At 42.4% G+C, this 13,813-nt stretch overlaps 1 protein-coding gene across 1 annotated transcript in view; it reads left to right on the top strand.

The window, feature by feature from the left end:
• Nucleotides 1–4,982: 4,982 nt before the first annotated feature.
• LOC138603654 (fibronectin type III domain-containing protein 5b-like) overlaps nt 4,983–13,813 on the top strand; it is a 29,681-nt gene continuing 20,850 nt past the window's right edge. The window contains exon 1 of the mRNA XM_069675530.1: nt 4,983–5,604. Coding sequence (XP_069531631.1) covers nt 5,481–5,604 — 124 coding nt within the window. The 5' untranslated portion in view covers nt 4,983–5,480. The remainder of the gene's footprint in view (nt 5,605–13,813) is intronic.

Below are 13,813 nucleotides of genomic sequence, written 5' to 3' on the forward strand. Positions count from 1 at the left end.
ATGTATAGATGCTTTTACTGCCCATCACCACCAACACATCCATTATTTACACGATACTCATTTCAGTCAGACGGCTTACGTTTGTAATAGTTACAACACAGCTTGTGTTTGGCGTCTCGGCTCCGCCCTCATCACTCCTCGCAGATTTATTTTACATGCACAAATTTGAGGAGTGATGACATCATATCTTAAAGCCCCCTCAGCTGGAGCCTGCAGGTGGATGCTGGGGCTGAAAGCATGAGTGCAGGGAGAGAGCGGGAATCTTGCAGCTTAATTAATTCTCTGCATGTTTCTGCAATGATTGTGGACTTTTCAAAATAAAGTTACAAAGAATCTAAACTTTTTTAGGGCAACAAGGAGGCAAATAAAATCACACGATTAAATGCTGCAGCAGATATGTCGAAATAGAAAAGTGTGCTCGCATTGATTCTGCAAGATGTAACTTTTTTATGTAAAATAATAATCTTGCACAAAATGAAGTCATGAAGACCTTTATAATCGGTTCAGAAGTTTAAGCCTGAGACCTTAAAACCAAACGTCCGCCCCCTCTCGGTCTGCTCCTCTCCGCCTCTGTGCAGCTCTGAAGCCTTTCCCTTCTGTCAGAGGATGATTCAGCTCATGCAGGGGGATCCCGAGGCGTTCCCGGACCAGATGGGATATTTCGACCCTCCAGCATGTTCTTCATCTTCCTGCTTTGTTGTTCTCCCTGCTGCACCAAGTAATGTCCACAGGGGGGCGTGCAGGAGGCGTCAGGAGCAGATGTCAGGAGCAGTCTCACGTCAACCAAAGAAAACACTGGAATAGATGTATTTATTTCTCAGATCTGTGACCGCAAATAGACTTTCAAACTAAGTTTTTAAGCTTCTCTTCTGCGTCTGAATCATGAGGTTATTTCAGTAATCACACAGGTGCATGCAGATGTTTGACTTTGGGTGTAAAAGCGTAAAAAGTGTGGACATTTTTATGTTTTTTGTTGTAGGATTCAGCTTTTTTGGACACTGATTAACTGAAGAAGCGTCCAAAAATCAACTTTAAATTAACTTTTATTCCATTTTTAAGACAAAAAAACATCAGAACAAACTAATTTAATCCTACAAACTGATTGGAAGCTCGTTTTTTAGCATATTTTACGCATGCAAAAAGTGATGAAATTATGCAAAAAGTGTTTGATGTCCTTGATGGCGAAGCTGCACACAGCTGCAAACAATTAAAACAATTGAAGAAGGTGGAGACGCAGCTGAACACGATGCATCGGCCTTCATTCTGCAGCATTTCTAGTGTTTTAATGGTCTGATACGCTGCATAAAAATGGTAAAAAATAAGGTGGATTTAAGTTCTAAAAACGTATAACTTTGAGGCTTCTTGTACTTTTCTTGCATCCAGCCTCGCACTCGACTCCACTTCCTCCTGCAGAATCCACTGCGCCTCACTCAAGGTCAGACTCTGACATTTCCTCTTGCAGATAAACTCCATCAAACTCGACGTAAAAAAGTCGTCTTTCTAGTTCACCCCCTCTTTAAAGGTTGTTCAGACTTCTCGCTGCCGTTTAATCCCAGAAAATCCAGCAGAAAACCCGTCGGCCTCCTCTGATCCTGAATCAATACGCCATGTCACAGATGTCAAACAGTACAGTGTGACTTTGCAGTGAAATAAAAAAAAAAAACAGGCTAAAGATTAATGACGGGTGAAACAGTCACTGCTGCCCCAAGCACTGTATTAAAGAGGTATTTTATTTTGACAGCACATCTGGGACAGATGCCAGTTTCCTGTGTTTATAGAGGTGAGTTTACAAACAAGGTCGCTCTGCTCCCTCCCTTATCTTAAAGTCACTTATTGCAAAGGTGCATCTATAATATACAAAATATAACATGCACATTTCTTTTGCTTTTATTATGAAAATCAAAATGTCTTTCCTGTTGTGTTACTATGGGGAACGATTCAGTTTTATTGACGCTTTTTGTCCGTTTACGAGGAAACACTTCCATAAAACTTTAGTCAGGCTACAGAGGATTTATGTTTGTGATATCGAGGCATCAGTAGAGAGTTTACAATGTCCATCTTCTGCTAGCTCTCCTTGGGGTGGTGGTGCTCAAACTGAGGATCATGACCCCTTCAAGAGGTCGCAAGATAAATCTTAAGTGGCTCCCAAGGTAGGATTACACTGAGAATTTCACCTTTATGCTAATTTACTCTCCCTTTTTTGGCCAAACTGCACTTTTTAATTGGAACAAATGTCGGATAAAATGGTCCAGTAAATTCTAATGTTTTATTAAAGCTCAGGCTACCCAGCAGTAGAGAAGAGTAGAGCTCCTTATTAAAGTAATGAACGTATGAATGCAGGTGCAATGGAGAGGCAAAAGCAAGACAACCCCCAACAAGGGAATGGTTTTGCATGTGGTGGCCGCAGACAGTTGCTCTCTCCCGATACTTTCTGACTGATTCTTCTTTAGTTTCGTGTTCTGCTAGAGTCCTTGTCACTACTGGTAGCATGAGGCGGTACCTGCAGCCCAATCAGGTTGTAGTCCAGCTCCTCCAGGATGGCACATCCATACGTGCGGTCGCAAGACTGACTCTCCCAGCACAGTCTCAAGAGCATGGAGGAGGTACCAGGAGACCGGTTGTTACACAAGGAGAGCTGGACAGGGCCGTAGAGGAGCATTAACCCAGCAGCAGGAGAGATATTTGCTACTTTGTGCGAGGAGGAACAGGAGGAGCACTGCCACAGCCCTACAAAATGACCTCCAGCAGGCTGCTGGCTTGCATGTTACTGACTAAACTGTCAGAAACAGACTCCATGAGGGTGGCATGAGGGCCCGTCGTCCTCTAATGGGACCTGTGCTCACAGCCCAGCACCGTGCAGCTCCATTAGCCTTCGCCAGAGAACAACAGAATTGGCAGGTCCGCCATTGGCACCCCGTTCTCTTCACAGACGAGAGCAGGTTCACACTGAGCATGTGACGGACGTGAAAGAGTCTGGAGATGCCGTGGTGAACGTTATGCTGCCTGTAACATCATCCTGCATGACCGGTTTGGTGGTGGGTCCGTGATGGTCTGGGGAGGCATTTCCTTGGAGGGCTGCACAGACCTCCATGTCATAGCCAATGGTACCCTGACTGCTGTTAGGTACCGGGATGACATCCTCCAAGCACTTGAAAGACCTCATGCTGGTGCAGTGGGCCCTGGGTTCCTCCCGGTGCAGGACAATGCCCAGCCTCATGTGGCCAGAGTGTGTAGGCAGTTCCTGGATGACGAAGGCATTGATGGCCCTCTCGTTCCCCTGACCTAAATCCAACTGAGCACCTATGGGACATTATGTATCAGTGCATCAGACGCCGCCAAGTACCGCCACAGACTGTCCAGGAGTTCACTGATGCCCTGATCCAGGTCTGGGAGGAGATCCCCCAGGACACCATCCGCCAACTCATCAGGAGCATGCCCAGACGTTGTTGGGAGTGCATGCGAGCTCGCGGGGGCCATACACACTACTGAGTCACATCATGAGTTGCCATGGCGACATTCACGCAAGTTGGATCAGCCTGTGATTTCATTTTTTTACTCCGATTTTGGGTGTGATTTAGAATCCAACCCTCAATGGGCTGATGATTTTGGTTTCCACTGACTGTTCTCAACAAATTACATGTACATCAGTAAAGATTTTCAACTTGAATAATACGTTCATCAAGATCTGATGTTTGATTTAAGTGTTCCCTTGAGCAGTGTATTTTTGGATACATTTTAATAAAAGTTTTTATTTCACTTTTTCAAGGTCAAACATAATAATTTTCAGTTTTTTATTGATAGTTTTTTTCCGTGTGGTATTGTGTGATATCCAGAATCAAGTACTTTTACTCAGGTATTGTACTTAAGCAGAGAATCCTCTATTTTGTTCAGTGTTACTGCTTCAGCAAGAGACGGACATCAGACATTCATCATACGGAAAAACTATGAGAGGACCATTTTACTGCACAAATATACAACACTTTTACTTTGTTGCTTATAATACTCACATAAAGGTTTTAAATGCAGGACTTCAACTTGGAGTTGAGTAATTCTCATTAATAGGCCGAGCTCATGTTCAGAACTCCATTTGGAAAAGCAACAATTATCAACCAAAAGAAATGCAGAAATAAATCATAAATCTATTTTGAATCTGGTTTTGCTTGTCTTCCTGAACTCCTTTCAAAAAAAAAGACCAATTAAAAGCTTACTGGTAAGAAAAAACTAATAATAATGTGTGTACAATTTTGACAGAAAAAAACAGTCTTAATTACAATATATGTGCTTGTAATAATTCAGGCGATCTTTCAGGTGTAACCAAGCCAATACTTTAAATACAACCTGATTACTTTGTAACTTTAAGTACATTATGTCAGTAATAATTGCATACACATTTTTAATGCAGGACAAATACTGTTGTACCTTTTTGTAACGTGTTGAATGCAGTAATTGTAGCGGAGTATTTTTACAGCGTGGTTCTGTCAGATAGTGAATGTATCCATAACAGGGAGGACTTTAAGCACATGTTGCTAAGTAACGTTTCGAAAGCAGGACTTGTACTTGTAATGGAGTATTTCTGCAGTGCAGTATTAGTGCTTTTGTTTGGGCTCTTTATGTCGTATCACTTTATTGTGTATTATAGGATTACTTCAATCCAATATACTGCACGGGCATGTCTGTAAGCTGATTACATAATCAACAGTTATTTGACAGCACGCAGGTGCTTCAGGGTGATGACATGCGCTTCCTCTCCCTCCCTCTCTCCGTCCCTCCTTCCTCCTCCTCCTCTTCCTCCCTCGCCCTCAGTGTAGTGGCAGGAATTTAACGTCAGTCTCGTGCACGCCGCGTGTGTTTATGCGTGTTTATGTGTGTGTGTGTTTGGCTGGAGGAGTTACCATGAATCTCCCGCAGACAGACATTTTCTGATGCTGCGGGCTGGCCATAATCTGTCAGATTAAAGCAGCTGGAGACGCTCGTGCACCTCTCACCGGAAGACTAAAAGGTGCTGTTTTATTCTTCATTTGTTTTGTATTTATTTAAATACTGAGAAAACGCCGATTTTTCTTCTTTCTTCTTCGCTGAAATGACAGCCGGACGTGCCTGAGCGCTGTCCGTGGTGCTGAAACCTCCCGCGACCTTTCACAGCTGCAAAAAGGTGAATTTCTGCGCCTCAAACCGAAGATTTGACGCAATTTTGAGCCTCATAGTCGCACGCGGAGCTGAGGACAACCTGTTAGCTTCTCCCGGATTATTCCGCCTCTGCTGCGCCTCTAATCTGACACCCAGGAGGAGAAGAAGACATTCAGAATATCACAATTCTTAGCTGCATACCTACTGACCTACTTTGCGCAAGTTGGGAATCGAACCCGCGACGCAGAGCTGGTGGAGATGGAGATGATGTGGAAGCAGTGGTGACCCTGCACGTGGGGAAACTTGCAGCGAAATCGCAGGAGAGTTAAAAGGAGTGAGGAAGAGAAGGGGTGATGAAGAGGCAGAGGTGTGCGCGCGCGGAGGAAGAGAAGGTTATGACCGCGTCTCTGCACCTGAACGTCGGGCTGATGCTGCTGCTGCTGGCCTGCTGGCAGACACCGGGGCTGGTCGGAGCAAGTGAGTCCTGTCTCCCGTTTCTTTTTTAGTTTCTAATTTTCAAAATAAATGCATTGAAATGAAGTCCAGAACGACTTTTAATGTGAAAACGTGACGTTCAAGAATCATACATGAACCCTCCGTTTAGAACTCCATTTGGAAAAACACAGAATTGATCTCAGATTTGTATCTGGACAATTACCAACCACAAATTGCTGAAGTACATCATAAAGATATGTCTTTCTGTTTCTGCTTGACTCTCCAACCTTGTCCCTCAAAAATATAAAATATAAGCTGACTGATGAGGCAATATTAACAGAAATAACGTCCTTAATGATGATATATAGGCTGTAACACCTTTTGTAATGGTAGGAGAGGTAGGTCTGGTGGTCATTTGTGTATCTAAGCCTTCTTTCCGAGCTGCCTGCCCTTTTCCTTCACATAGGACAAACATTTTTCTTGTTTTCCTCAAAATAATCCTCATTTCTGCAAAGTTTTTGGGTGAAAAAATATAGATCCTAAAGTGTATTTTGGCTTTTGAGGATTGTATCCAAAAATTGACAATAACCAGGCTGAGCAAAACATGATGAAATTATGATCATCTTCTCAGTGCATGAATGTCCTCTCTGTGTGTTGTCCTCTGCATCGATCCATTTACCCTCTAGCCTGCTGCTGCTCCAATCATAGGAACTCATGCTGTGCAGCCAAACATCTCTCTAGCCACAATACTAGAAAAGATCCCAAAGCTTCCAAAGATACCAAATATGTCAGGCTGAAACTTGAAGAACGTCTGTACAAACTGATGAGAAGAACACCAAACAAAGCCATCAAAATGTCTCACATTTCAATACAGAGGTAGAATCAGCTGATTCAGAATGACAGGAACAGGATGAAGGAGATACTAAAGAGGGAGCAGAAAGGGGGGAAACCGTATTGTCATAAGAAGCCACATAATGTAGAGTGTGAGGTTTATGACAGCTGCACATGCTGCTCCGTCTGTCCGACTCGGGGTGAGTGCTGGGGGTTGCTGCACCGTGTTCATGCCTCATAATTCAACTAGACAAACAGCTGTTGTAAAACTGTCAAAAGCTTAATTTAATGTTTATCCTGGGATTGGAATTCCAGAACAATCTCTCCCCCTCTCTGGAGTCTGTTTAATTAGCTGCAGCAGGAACGTTAAATCACCCCTTTCCACCGCTCACATCCCTGCTCCCTTTATCTTTATACAGCGTTAAAATCAAAGCTACGTCTGTGCAAATGAAACCAAATCAACGCTCTCCTCTTTGGCTGATCACCAACAGGCGGCTAATCTGCCTTTACGAGCCTCCGTATTGATTTATCCGGGCAAACGTGCCTTTTTATGTTTCCCCACATGGCCTTTAGCTTCCCCGCTTGTGAGCTCGTATCCGCCACGCTGCGTCCTGCTGCTGCCTGCCTCGGGGTGAAACCAGGGTTTTCATTCATGAAAAAAAAAAAAAAGCCGGATCAAAAATAAATCAGTGGAAAATGCTACCAAAGGCAAGAAAAACACATTTCTGCTCAGAGAAAGTAGCATGCAGTCATATCGGATTTTTAAAGATCTTTATTTACTTGGAAAAATGGATTTACCTGCAAAAACATGGATTATATTTAACCTGTTTCCAGCTTAAATCTCTGCAGGACAAAGCTGAAACTCCTCCAAACCCTGCATCTTCTATTAGGGGAGCTATTATGGCATTAAAACTTGAAATGCTTGGGGGTTATCATGTTCAGTCTAAATTGTGGACACAGTCGTTGAGGAAACAATCTTGCCATTTGGGTCCATTTAGTAGCTGTTCTGGAGCTGTCCGTAGTACCACAGGAGTTCCCCCAGTTGTTTGGGAAGCACAGAAGTTCAAGGTCAAGGTAATTGGTGTACTTTTTTTTATCATTTTGGGGGCATTTGATGTCTTTGTTTGGTAGCAATAGTGAAGAAATGACAGGAATAAAGGAGGACATGGATGCAATAGAGGCCTCTGACTGGATTCAAACCAGTAATGTGGCTGTTTATGGCTCGACTATTGGTTTTTATTAAATGTTTAAAACGTCAAAATCCTAAGTACCATATCACAACTGCTACCATACTGCTGGTGTCTCTTCAAACTTTGGGTTATTGCAGTTGTTGTAGATGTCAAATAAGGAAGACCGAGGCAGAGGTCAGGACTTTATTTAACTATATTATAAACCACCACCTGTTGTCAGGAGACCGAGGTGTGTACTCTAGACACATAATGACTCCCTAAGCAAGTTACATTCGCTGAAGTTGTCCTTGGAAGAAGGTCAAATGCCCCGGTAAGTGGATCTTGAACTTAGCATATTCACAATATGTATTTGTTGCAGAGATCAAAGTGAATCTGCATATTTGCGAGGATTCATTTTGGTTGTAATTCAACTCCAGGTTGCTTTTCTGTGTTAAACCTCTCTGTTCCCAGGTGGAAGTCTGTCAGGCAGTTCGTTTTCTGACCTAAAAATCTACAAGGTGTTTTGAAAAGGAGCTCAAAGCAGAAAGCTGAAGCTTCGCGGCACGTTGGGGATCATAAAAATGCACCGGCTGCGACCCCAGGAGGTCTTTATTAAGGAGGAGGGCAAAGAGCTTCTTTATTCATGCAGGGAAGACTCTCTCTGCTCGGCGCTGACTCCCATCACAGCTCCACTCATTGTCCATTATATATTCTCTTTGCTCGACTACCTGAAGATTTCTGTGAGCCCCGTGTCTCCGTTTCTTACACTTTATCTACCTGGGTTGATTTATTTTTGCTGCATCACTGCCGTGTTGTTGCACAGCAGATCTCACTTTTACAGCTTCTTCTGGGAGGCGACTTTATTTGACCGGGTGAGGATGAATTAAAATTCTCCACTAATTGCTGACATTTTGGCACAGTTCAAATAAGTTGTTGCATAATGTGGTCATTAGGCAGAAAATGATAAGCAACTTTCATTTGACCCACGGAAAGTTATGCAAGAATTAAAAATGGCGTCTTTCATATCATGTCTTACATTTATATGATACTACTCATTGAAGGATGACTGAACTGCCTTAGCCGGTGCAGGACCAGGGGCCAGAGGGTTAGAGGGGCAAAAAGAGACAAAACAACGACAAAGAGACATGAAAAATACATTAAATTACTACATGCAGAAATAAAACACAGAGAGAAACAACTACAAAGTAACACAACTGCAAAAAGTCTAATACAACCTACAAACTACAGAGATTTAAAACGACTACAAAGGCACTCAATATGTTGACAAGAACTAACTGGCAACAAAGGGACACAGAAGACCACAAAACAACTACAAAGACACTCAAAACAACTACAAAGAGACTCAAAACAGCAACAACACTCAAAACAGCTACAAGGAGACTTGAAACAGCTACAGAGACTCAAAACAACTACAAAGACACTTAAAACAACTACGAAGAGACTCTAAACAACTACAAAGACACTCGAAACAGCTACAATGACACTCGAAACAACTACTACACTCAAAACAGCTACAAAGAGATTCAAAACGGCTACAAAGAGTCAAAACAGCAACACAGAATCAAAACAGCTACAGAGACTCAAAGCAGCTACAAAGACACTAAATATCTACAAAGAGACTCAAAACAACCACAAAGAGACTCGAAACAGCTACAAAGTTGCCGCAATGAGTTGCAAAAAGACCATAAAAAGACCAAAGACAACCTCTTGGAGGCAAAAAATGACAACAGAGAGGAAAAATAAACATAAAAAGAGACAAAACAAACACTTTTTCACAAAACGACCTTTGGGCTTGTGGGTCTTTGTCGTACATAAAAGGAAAAAGTCACGTGTCTTTGTTGAGCTCCCCAAACACTCATAATTCCCTGATCAAACTGTATCAGCATGCACAGGTTGTAACTGAATCTCCAGCACACACACATACACACACACACGCTGAGTGGTGGGAGCCATTATCCAGATTAGGCTGTCTGAGTGTATCAGCAGACTGTTTCTCTGCAGTGATTTACGGCCGCCTGTCCGGGTCGGGTCGTACGTCACAGAATACTCCACTCTGTGAGAAACAATGTAAACACGCCGTCACGAGGCTCGCTGTTGTTTTCCAGACGGTCATTGTTGTGTTGTTGTGAGGGGCTGCAGAGAAAGCAGAGGCTGGATTTGATAAGAAATTAACATCTGGTGGAAGCTTTTGTCCGTCTTTGTGCAGTAAATGAATGGAGTATTGTGAGGAAAGATCAAACCGCCAGGCGTGTGTGTTTTTCTAAACTTCAAGGGCCAATTAAGGAGAGAAAAATGAGGGAAATCCTGAGTAAACACAACATAAGTGAACACATCCCCCCTGCTTCTCTCTTCTTGTTAGAATTAATTAACTTATCATTTTACTTTTGTGCTAAACAAGGATTAGGATGTGTTTTTTTTTTAATTCTGCTACTCTAGCAGGATCAGTTCCCAGTGATTTTCAGTAATTTACTTGTAAAGAGCTCCACTACTCCAGACTGAATATCCCAACAACTATATGATGGATTTCTATGAAATTTTGTGCAGACATTCATGTTCCCCAGAGGATGAATCCCACCAAGTTTGGTGCATATAGTCATTGTGTTATAGCAAATGTATCCCAATGACTGGTGATCCTCAAATGTGTCCTAAAGCTGCACCAACGTTTGTGGTTTTGTGTGGTACGTTTGGATTTATGTTGGACGATTCAACGTGATATTTGGTTCTGCCATTTGGTTGCCTAATGTGGTCCTTGGGCAGAAAATGATCAGCAACTTTCATTTAACCCACAGAAAGTTACACAAGAATAAAAAATGTCTTTAGTATAAAATTCTGTGACTGTAGCCAGATCGGTCCACCAGCTCCCTGTATTTTAAGAGTCAGCACTCCAGACGGAATATCCCAACAACTATATCATGGATTGCTATGAAATTTCGTACGGACGTTCATGTTCCCTAGAGGATGAATCCCACCTATTTTGGTGCAGATTTTAATCGTGTCATAGCAAATGTTCCCCAATGACTGTGATGATCCTAAAATGTGTCCTCATAGCTGCACCAAGAGTTCAACGTTTGAATATATTGGATGAATTGACGTGATATTTGGTCCTGCCATTCGTTATCCTCTAAGGATCATCTGTAATCACTTTAGGCACTGGATTTATTTTCATTTAGCGCCACCATCTGTTCAAAATTTGAATTTGTCCAATTCTTTACATTAAGTTAAACTTTTGGTTTCAGAAAGGACTCAAACTCCTGTTTGAAAGTCATGTTTGTTCGTCCCATCCATCGTCCCTACCTGCCAACCTAAACTAACTTTTCAGCTTATTTTACTTACCACCTTTTCTACCGTAACAACTCAAGGTCGCCAGACGTAGTCATCTAACTATAAACCTAAATATGAGTCCAAAGAAGCTTCGGCCCAGACGACCTTCAAGTTTTCAGGCTGCATGGGAACAAATCTAGAGCTGCACTGAAGCTAAATGTGTCCTGAAATGTTTAAAAAAATATGAATGGGCATGAATAATTAATCTGAACAAACAAGCTGAAAACATGAAGGACGAACAAGGTCGAGCGAGGACTGTGTGTGCATACGTGTGCTCGTGTGTGTGCTCCAACATCCACCTGAACTGCTATATTTCATCACTTAATCAATACCTCCTCCTCCTTGTTTTACCTCCTCTCTCTCTCCGTCTCGCGCTTTCTTTTACTCCTCCTAACATTGATCTTTTTTTCTCTCCCTCGCCGTCCATCCATCTCACTTTGCCCTCCGTCTGTCTTTTCCCTCCAAACTAAAAGATTGAAAATTCACTTCATCTCTTGATATCAGCCCGAGATAATGGCTCTCACTTCATCTTTTTATTTCCATCCTCTGTCCTCTCATATTCCTGTCCTCCTCTTCTTCATCCTCTCTTTCTTGACTCCCCTTTCGTCTCCTCTCCTGGTGTGTATAATGTAATCGCACAAGTCTATTCAGCGTGTGTGCACTGCGTGGCAGATGAAAGCGGTTGGGATTTAGCAGCCGTGACGTGACGGGAGTTCGGGGGAGATGTTGCTGTCATTGGCAGTGACACGAGAACACGGCTGTGTGTGTGTGTTCTTCTCTGAGGAGCGCGTGTAGGTGGAGGATGGGGAATTGTTTTGTATGTCTTCGCTTCATGTACATATGTTTGATTTGAGAATGTCTACATGGCGTCTTTTCTCTTATGTCCTCATAAAAAGTCAGTGTTGCTGAAACTAAGTGGAATTGCATCTGTGGATGATTTCCAGCTTACAGTTACTGGAAGAAGAACAGTTTCCTGTTCAGCCTTGAGCATTCAGAGTTCAGAACCAGATCCAGGAAGAAATCGTTTCCAAGTTCTTTTTGGAAGAACACAGAGCTTCGACTTCATCCAAAACTTTGAGCTAAATCAGAACATCCACAGTGAGTCGGCCTTCTTTTGTTGCCAAATTGACTTGAGGTGTTGTCAGGAAGATTGCCAAACCTCCTGTTGCATCAGCGGATGATCAGATCGAAAACTGTGCTGCTTTCGAAAGCGTGCATGAAGCAGAGTTTAAAAGGACTTGAAACCAGGAAAAGTTAAATCTGTTAGAAGAAAAGTTCCGCTGCTTAAAAATTCAACAACTGTTATAACTTTTTTTTGGCCATGTCTACTAAAGAGACAGGAATTGAATACCTTTTCTTATCATTGGCGTAGTTTGTACCAGTGTTGGCATCAAGTCATCTTTGCTCAAGTCCCAAGTAAGTCTCGAGTCATTTTTTCTTGGGCAAGTCAAGTCGAGTCCTTAGTTAAAGCAAGTCAAGTCACTTTTTTTCCACCCATGATCCAGCACTCTCACCTGTAGTATCCGCTCTTTGTAAAGAGAAAAGATGAGGTGTTAGCAGCCCGTCTAATAATTATATCATTGGCCATTTTATATAACCTGTTCAAAAAGTCTGACAGTGAATTGTATCTGTATTATCTCGGCACAGATGCAGCCATGATGATGGTCTGCTCTGAGACCATATTGAGTTGTAATGAGTACGACTGATGAGACTTCTCTTTGGGGGCTTTGATGTTGCGTGTTGCCATAGCGAGGAGTTGGACTGACAGCCAGCCATCCAATCAGTACAATCACATACCGGGGAGGTTTTTGAGTCGTCCAATCATGATTCCCAATTAACATACTTGATATTTAGGCAGAAACTTGACAGCATGGAATTCTATTATTTTAGATTTAACAGCTAACATTCAAACTTATGGACACATAAGTCAGCCGAGTCATCATGCCTCAAGTCATCAGAACAGTGACTCGAGTGTCAAGTCCACATCTCTGGCTTGTACAACCTTTTTGTTACAGAAAATCTTTGGAAGTTTGTTGCAGGTGCTGCTGAGACAGAAGATACAATCCAGGAAGTCCAGTTTGAGGTTAAGCAGACGTCAAATTGCTGCACAGCCATTTATAACACTATTTAAACTCTCAAAGGTAAGCTCTGTTGAAACAAATCAGCATCAGCAAGTTATTGTTACGAAACATAAGTAAAAGGTCTTTATTTAATCGGCCATTTTATAGTGAAAATGTGAAAAACATATCATATAAACACACGTGGGTGCTGGTTTGGCTCAGTTGGTAGAGCAGGCAGCCGTGCACAGAGGCTATAGTCCTCGACGCACTGATCGCAGGTTCATCTCCCGGGCTGCTGATGCACGTCATCCCTCACTCTCTACTCCACACATCTCCTGTCTCTCTTCAGCTGTCCTGTCTTATGAAAAAATAATCTTAAATAACACATAGACGAGCTAAAAAAGTAACAACCTACACATAGCTGCAAAAAAATGTCTCTTTAGCTTGTGGCCAAGTAAACTGTAAGCGAAAATGTGCATTTGTATTTGATTGGCAAGAATGACATGCTCTGACAATTGACACTAAATTTAGGTGCGGAAAAAAATATAGCAGGGTTCCATGTTTCCACGTAGGACTCCTCTTTCAGTGTGAACATACGTATGCATCAAAAAAAGGCATGTACAGAAGACACAGTGACACTTTGCAGAAGTTAGCTGTAACTCGTAAGCAACAATTTGTATGCACAAAGCGTGTATGTCTGCGTGCGGTTTGACAGCTCAGCTCGGACTGATCTACAACCTCACCAGGAATCGAGTTTATTTTTAACTCCACAAGATGAGGATCACTTTTTCATCTAGCATGGGCACTCATTCACTTTATCTGCAGACATGCTCCAAGTCGTCTGTCGTA

This window comes from Semicossyphus pulcher, unplaced genomic scaffold, assembly GCF_022749685.1.
Source record: "Semicossyphus pulcher isolate SPU_LCO1_2020_fin unplaced genomic scaffold, fSemPul1.0.p SCAF_24, whole genome shotgun sequence".
Taxonomy (NCBI): Eukaryota; Metazoa; Chordata; class Actinopteri; order Labriformes; family Labridae; genus Semicossyphus; species Semicossyphus pulcher.